This window comes from Macrobrachium nipponense, chromosome 26 (genome assembly GCF_015104395.2).
Source record: "Macrobrachium nipponense isolate FS-2020 chromosome 26, ASM1510439v2, whole genome shotgun sequence".
NCBI lineage: Eukaryota > Metazoa > Arthropoda > Malacostraca > Decapoda > Palaemonidae > Macrobrachium > Macrobrachium nipponense.
The window spans coordinates 55,345,271-55,353,796 of NC_087215.1; the positions used below are offsets into that span (position 1 = coordinate 55,345,271).

The 8,526-nt window shown below is 36.6% G+C and overlaps 1 protein-coding gene across 2 annotated transcripts in view; it reads right to left on the reverse strand.

The window, feature by feature from the left end:
* Window positions 1-8,526, reverse strand: part of LOC135200281 (uncharacterized) — a 100,987-nt gene extending 92,461 nt beyond the window's left edge. For both annotated transcript variants that reach the window (XM_064228770.1, XM_064228769.1), the window contains exons 1-3: window positions 8,325-8,526; window positions 3,450-3,626; window positions 2,808-2,899 (exon numbers count right to left, since the gene is read on the reverse strand). In XM_064228770.1, the coding sequence (XP_064084840.1) occupies window positions 2,808-2,899; window positions 3,450-3,606 (249 nt within the window). In that variant the 5' untranslated portion in view covers window positions 3,607-3,626; window positions 8,325-8,526. The remainder of the gene's footprint in view (window positions 1-2,807; window positions 2,900-3,449; window positions 3,627-8,324) is intronic.

Consider the following 8,526-nt stretch of genomic DNA (forward strand, 5'->3'; position numbering starts at 1 on the left):
GTGTTATGTGAATACTTGAGTCAATGTGCACAGGCCAAAACAAAGTACCTTGAACTAGTATACCTTCTCTATCAATACAAATCAAAGGATCGTGCATGACTTAGAAAAATGCATCCTGCATGTCCACCAAATCATCCAGTCATTCCTTTGGAAAGCCACTAAAACTATGTTGGATAATTCCATGGAGAATGGGGACAGAAAAATAGTTATTCAGTCTTGGTACATCCAACACTGGGAGACAATCTCTGTTGCTTATGGCACTAGAGAAAATTCGATAGTAAAATCACAGAGAACCTACTGACTCTTGCCCCATTGCATTCTTTTATAAGATATAACCTCTTTCTAAAGAACTAGATACTTCTCATGCAGAAGATCTGAAGGACGCCAGTGGAGGGAAAACCAGAAAGGAATTACACAACTCTCCTTCAGTACCCCCAACACCTAAGGTTCTGAACTTAAACATCTCCATGCATGTCACAAGGCCAGCAGCCAGCCTTTCAACTGAACCTGAGAACTGAACAGATTCTCGACAAGTAGTAATAGAATAAAAAGAATCCTGTGAGAAAGAGGTACAACTTTTAACTGGAAGGCCTGAAGGCATAGAAGAGGCAGGCCTTTTCACTCCTAACTTGAGAGATTATTAAGAGTACTAATGTATCCTCCTTTGTTGTCTTAAACAGTCAGGTTGAGGAAGTAACCAAAGGAACCAAACAGCTACCATGCAGGAGAAACCTATAACTAAAGACAGGAGCATTACAGTTTCCTCTTCTTCCTCACCTGCAGTGTCTGAGATGAGTTTGACCATGCAAGTCAAAAATTCTTTTGATTCATCCCCACTAAATTTCAGCTGGCACTGCACACTCTACAAATTTGTATTCTAAGCAAAAGTTCAGTAAAAGATAACACAACAACAACTGTAAACAGAGGCCTGGACCAAATCTAAATCTTGGCATTTCCAAAGCACTTTCTTGGCCTTACATGTACATCTCTACAAAGGAATGAGAGAAGCAAAGAAAGCTGAATCTTTGGCGGAAGAAGGTGCAATGTAATGTGCCAGAATAATACGAAGCGGTGACATCATAAAATACAAAAGAGAAATACTGGCATTCTAGCAGAGCTTTGTGTACTTTAGCCCATCTCATCATGTTATGCCCTAATTGAAGGAGAAAATCTAGAGCCCTTCAAAGGGATTACAACAGAGACCTGTCTCTACTGAACCACTTTCCTCCACTAAACAAGGATAAAGCAAAGAGCACTTTCTAGCACGTGGCAGTCAACAGGAGACTCCTCGACTCCAATCTCTTTTCAATCAGAGGAGTTGGGGCAACAGCAGATGGCTTCTCAAAACTAATGTCCTGCTCTACTGAGGGGGAACTGAGAAAAAACACATACAAAACAGTCTCAACAGACCTAATATTACCACTCCCATAAGGTAAAGCTTTGAACAGTTAAATAACTAGAAAAGCATCTACCTTAGAATCAAGTAAGGATTCAGTATCAATGATAGAACTAGAAAAGAGAACATTGGCTGAGACAGAAAGAGGTGAATCAGCAATAATTGAAGAAAACATATATAAAGATTGAACATGTGCACTTCCTAGAGAAGGATAAATAGCAGACAAAGATTTAGAATAAAAAGTATAAGTAAAAGAGGCTGATTCAGCAATCAATTGAGTTCATAACATTATCATAATAATATCTCGCTACAGATGTCTTTTAATAACACTCTTTTTACCTATACTATTAGTCCTGACAGTGCTAACATTATCATTACTTTGAAGGCGAAGGCGAATCGATCAAAGGTTGCGTTTGCCAAAAACAATACTTAGGTGACCTCACTTAAATGGGTACTGGAATGTACCTTGAGAGCCTGGCAACAAACTCTACCAACTGTTGCAGGGTAGTCCAGAGCTTGGGCTACAATGGCGAGGGGACCGACATCTTACCTCTCAAAGGGGAACATGAAACTACGAAGGGATATGGAACAGTTCCCTATAATCCATTAAACCTTCAGATGACAAAGGTTCACATCCTACTGTAACTTTTCAAAACACTTTTCCTGAATTAAAAGGGGAGTAGAAGGCGGAGCTAAGAAGTATTCTCCAGTCTACTAAAGGAGTAACAGAGAAAAGAGCCACAGACTGAGTACAGACAAATAAAGGAGAAGGCACTCGAGAAGGAGAAAAGGCGTACTATGTCCTGACTTTATTAATTACTTCTCATACTATCTGCCTCTAATTTCTACTATGACTAAGAAACAAGCATAATGTCCTGTGACAAATCCCCAAATTCTGCTATATTCAAGATCACACTCTAGACCACGGCAGCTGGCACAAACAGTGTCTATCTAATTTAAAGTTAAACATCCTGTTGATATAGTAATCATCTGCCTGAAGTTCTTACTTGCTTTATGTGGATGACATCTCAAAGAATAATAATGCAAATAAAATAATACCATGACAAAAGCTATCAGCCAAACAAGAGCAATATCAACAACCATTCATAGCTCAAGCATGAAGAATTCTGACTTGAGCTGAAACATTCAACACACTGTTGGAGAACAGGTGAACTAAACTGTCATCCTGGTCAGCCAAATGATTTCCTTCTTTTATCTGAAAACCAACTCACCTACCAGTGCAAAGATATAGCTATCTTTAACAATAGGTAAGATTTGTCCTGAATAATCTTATAAATTTAATTCCAGTTTAAAATCATAATTGCTTTTAGCAATAAGAAAAATTCCACATGGGTAAAAAACCTTAAAGAGATACAAGGCCATAAGACCAAATTACAACAAGATTACTTGCCTGAACATGATCATCCACACTATTAATGCATAATGTCAACTCATCCAAACCCTGTAGCTGCTCAGTTGTTTCCGTGATCCTGACAGTTCTCTCTGAAACAATTTTCATTCATTAAACTCGGGAAGGAAAAATGTCTAATTTTGAAGGCCTGTATTGCATTAGCCTTTAAAAAATATTATCAGAAAGCTTTTGATCTCACTAAATAATAATGTACTTTGTCCATCAGAGTTCAAAACATAGGTTGCTTTGAAGAACCATTGTACAATACTATCATTTTCAATTAACCTCTAGATACTAAAGGACATATTACAAATACGTACAGTACAGTACTTGAAAGAAAATATAAAATAGGAAACACAACAACAAAGTGAATAGCACATAGTACAATCAAACATTTACCTTAGTCAGATGTTAAAAACAAAGGAAAACATTAAATAACAGGGAATAGAAAAAATTTTGGTATCATTTACTCCTAGAAACAAGAGTAAAACAAACAGAAATGCAGGCTTACTCAGTCATCAACTTGAGCGTACAGTAAGTGAAAAGCCATTTGTACAGGGACAGCCTTTCTCAGATTAGGATCGGCCTACCAATGTAACTTATTATTCTAAAATAAATATAGTTACCATACCACTAACTTACCAGTTCGCCTTCTTGGAATTGTGGATGGATTTCTTTTTTCAGTTTCTTCAGATGGGTTACCTTCAAATTTATCGTCCTGGGTTGGATTAGTGGAGCCTCCGTCTCCATCTTGGTCACCATTCCTTTCAACATCTGAATCAACGGCAGCTGTTGCCATACTACTTACAAACTATTTTCCTAAAAATACATGATCACGTCAGAGAATTCTCAAAGCATTCATAAACTAACAAAACATTAGAACAAAATTCATATGTCAATGAATTCATATTAACCCTCAATTACTCAAATAAAATAATGGTTTAAAACAAACTGAACAGTTATTTCAAATCATTCTTCCAAACTCAACAATTATCAGGAAAAGCAAACATTTTTTTGGTAAGGTGACTGTTCCCATTAAACTAGGGGATCACATTTATATATATGATACTATGATTTTTTACTAACACAGAATTCAGTATCATAAAGGGTTGGATGATAGCATTTTTCTTATTAGAATGTGAGGAGGGAAGATGAATAATAAGTTAGGTTTTTATTGTTGTATGATTATTAAAATTGTTTTCTATGGCTATTGTTATTTTTATGGTGTTCCACAACTTCCGAGAAATTGTTTTGGAACTCTTAAGCAACTGTAGCACATTAATACTTGCACAATTAATTATAAGTGAAGTCTCTAGATTTGTCAGACTCTTCACAATTTTCACTATCTAAAGTATCCAGATTAACAATGGCTACCTTTTGTATAACAATAGCTGATGGAAAGCATAATATTAGCAGGTTTGCCATGCCAAACCACAATGTAAAATGGTTCTATCTACGTGGAAGTAGTAATCTCTTTCACTAACAAATCCCTCACTTCTGAAAACATGCTGTTTTGCTAACTGATGTCAATTACAGCACTAGGGTTACGAGAAGAGGAGTAAATGTGTGCCTTCTAACCATATCTTTCAAACTTCAGGTAAGGAATATTAAGGGAAAGACTGGAGATGCCACTTTGCTGGTAAGGATCCAGTGTAAGCTACAAAGTTAGGTTGGGATAGGCTACATCCTTTATTTCACTTTAATGATTAGTGGCATTTCCAGTAAGTTGGAGGTGGGGGGGTGGTCAGGTAGGAACCTCAACCCTAAGTTAAAGGGAGGGGGTGCTGCCACCATCTAAGCCACCCCACTGCACCAACCAGTCAGGCAGAACCCAAAACTGTAGGTCAAGATAGGTGAGGTTAGGTTAGCATATATCCCTATAGTTGGCCTCAGCACATTTTTGTGTGCATTATATCACACTTTGTGATATAAGCGAATTACAGATAAAATCCATATATTATTTCTTAAACTGCTGACCATGTGATTTATACATTTACTATGAGATTCAGGGCCTCTGTAACACGGTTTTTTGGACTTTGCTCCTTGTCAAAGCATCGGATGTAGCTGAAAGTTGACATATGTATATTCTACAACCACACACAAATTTTGTCAGCATTATCAATAACCTAAACCCGATAGTTTTAATTTTTATGGAGCAAAAATTATCTAGCCGACGCCATGGCCAATGATTACGAGCCAAGAGTCGAAAAACATTCATTACGTAAGCAAAGTAAACACCTTTTGACGAAATGTTGCCCCGCCCATCCACTAGACAGAAACTCATTCTCCTTGTTCCATCGGCTCTGAAACCCGAAGACTTTATGAATGGCGGAACGATACTATAGATGTGGGTGGGGTATCTGTGCTAGCGTAGTAATACTACTGTAGCAGTAGTGCCGCAACAGTATATGCGTAATATACATGAATTAAATGTTTACGCCAACTGCTGGGATCCTTGAGGATCATTTAGCACTTCTTACAACTACTCGAGAAATTAGTTTTTAAAGCCAGAAGTTAAATTTTGTAATCCAACAATGCCCATGATAGCCTTCAGTGTTATCCTGAATTATAACGAGGCCAAAGTGGGTGGAGCCTCATGAAGTTATCATTCTGACGATAATTACTGGTGAAGGTTTAAAGCCAAAATACGGTACCGGCTATTTTTTTTTTTCAGTAAATAGGTAGATAACCAATAAATAAAAATTGCTTGACATTGGATATGGCAGTTATCAAATCAAGCTTGCCTACTATGTTTTTGAAAAATTACCAACTATTCCCTACATCTTGTCAATCTGATTGTGACCTATAAAGTAGACTGTAATTTCTTAGGAAACTTATTTTGGGAGTTAGACTAATAATTGAAGTGTTTTGGTATTTATTAACATATTTCGTTGGTTTGTTCATTATGACAATTATCAGTGGAGAGGTTTCAGAGTTCATAAAGGTGTGCTGCTTTGCTTGTATTTAAATCTGCTTGTCATTGTTGCCAGAGGTATAGCCTTCGTTACGTATAGCCAATCATCCATCGAGAAAGAGGGGAGAAATGCTGTCATAAGTTACCTAACGAGTGCGTTCGAAACCTTTTCTCTGAGTAAGTTGGCCCGTCTTCAAAAAAAGTCACTTTTATTCAACCTACGTAATGCAGAATGCAGTCAAAATTTATGTGTACATATAATGTGTATTCTGAATAAGCATTATATTTATGAAATGCATAGATAAAAAGTTATTGCGAAAAAACCGTGTTACAGAGGCCATGAATCTCATAGTAGGTTATTCCAATTGGCACAACTCACTTGGATTAGGTTATCCCTTCCTGAAAAAAATTGGTTTACTATTGGAGACTGGCTTTTCTTTATATATTGGCTATGACTGGAAATCATAAATATGAGTAGTTTGTACTAACATTGGGTTTATGGTCAGAAAGGCATCAAACATGTGATAAGCAGTAGGAAACACAGCCTAGGTAATAGGCTATGGTCCATGTGCCTGACAAGAATTTCAAGTGTTGTATAGGATATTCTCTGGGGAACCTGTAAAGCTAAAAAAGCAAAATAATAGAATTTCCTTCTTTAATAAGCCTAAGACTAAAGACCTGGATTAGGTTAGTGATACCTTATTCATGGTTAGGGCTAGATAAGCCAGCCTAGGGCACACTAACACATCCTATAGTCAAACCAAAGTGACTAAGAACATAGTACAGTACATTTTAGACATTACCACTTTCCCCAGAGCTTATTCATAAAGCCTTGACCTAAGTTGGGATATTGTGTAGATGAGGCAGACAGATTGCCATGTCTCCCATATAGAATACCAGTTCACAAAGGGTGAAAAGCTTGACACTATTGTTCTGCATATTTGATCATTAATCCCTAATGGATGGATTGATCCTCAGGAGTAGTAATAACAGGTTTGGGGTGGTGGATGGATTGATCCAGTAGATATATAAACAATATTATGCGTCATCATTTGGAATAAATTGGGCGGGAAAGAAATGCCAATATTTCTATAGCCCATCAATTCACCAATGGCAACTTTTACACTGGCTAAAACCACGAATCGGGCGTCTCAGGACTTCAGTTCTGCTTGTAACTTCAAGGGGGGGAATGTATTATGTCTCTGTCTCACTTTACATCTTTCCGTAAATTTGATCGTAAACATACCAAGGGGTTGCTGTTGTTTTTTGTTCTTGTCTTTTACTATAGTATGTCGCTTGTAAATGTAATTTTACAAAGAAAAATGTGGACATATTAGAAAAAACATGTAAAAGTAAAAGTTACTGAATCTTCGTTCTCAGTAAATTAATGTAAATATTTTTCAACAAATATGCTAAGAATTTGTTACAGATTTTATTTCTTATATGGTTTGATATTGCGTGAGCAGTAATTATAATTTTACGAAATAAAATATTAGAAAAAAAAAACATATAAGTTTGTAAAATTTACGATCGTCTTGTAAAAGAGGCCCCACAACAAGGGATTGAGAATAGTCATTCTCAACTTCTTAATGACAGAAGGGAAAATTTTTTAGAATTTTTTTCTTTCACCATGTACATTTGCATAGCTCCCTTTTTCAATTGATGTGTTTTTTTTTGTATTGGCCGACCTCAAAGTTTACCCAGCCTGAGGAGCGGCATATCGATATATTTACACGTCTAGTAAGGGTCAAGATGTAAAATTAAGAAAAGAACTAAAATTTTGTGATGAGTAAAGGATGATTTATTTCCAAAAAGATTAAAACAATAAATAAAACATTGATTTCATACATTAAACTGTTTTGATCACTGAGTAGGATAAGAATGAATTGATTTCTAAGCATGTAAATGTATCATATAGCCTAGGTAAATCCCCTGAATCTAGTTTATTGACTCCACACCACAAGTGGAGATACCTAGCTACGTAGCAGTTCTGGGTAACACATGTTAGGGATTTTATGACCAGATTAAATAACCACAAATGGCATAGAGGGAAGCAGATAGCTAGGCTAATTGTCTTCAAAATAAAGCCTAAGTCAGTTAGAAGCTTGGCCATGTACCTAGCTAATGACAGCTAGCCTATGTTCTAGTCGTTTTGGTTTGACTATGGTCCCTTAGCCTAGCCTGATTTTTCATAAACTAGGATACTTGCTTACGTAGATACCTAGGTAGGTAGTACTATAATGTGGCCTAAATTTCGTCCATCAAACCCAGAGTAGCAATTATACTACTACTAAACTACGTCTAGTACTAAGTTTAAGGATAAAGTTGTGGGTAAAATATCACGATGAATGACACCTTCATTCATTACAACAACATATCATACTAGGCTACAAGTTAAGCTTACAGGTCACTACTAGGTAGGTACCTAGCTATATTCTTAGCTAGCTAGCTAGGTACAGGGGATACCTAGCTAGGCTAGGTGATCTTTTAGCTATTGTATTGCGTTGCATTTATAAGGTTTAACCAATTGCCACAGCATTTCGATATAGACTTGAGTTCTACCACATCTCAAGCATGTATTCTGATGCCACCAAAATACTCACGTTATCTATAATAAACATATAAAAACACATTTAAAATTCGGTCAGCGAAAGCACTTTCAAATTTGGGAGGTCTGTTTGTTAGTATAATATTCAGTTCCTAGATGGCGATATTCAATTGTAAACAAGAAACTGTCACTCTGGCAATCTTCTTCTTTGTTCCTTCGGTAAAACACTAAGGAGTTGGTTGAACTTGGTTCCAAAC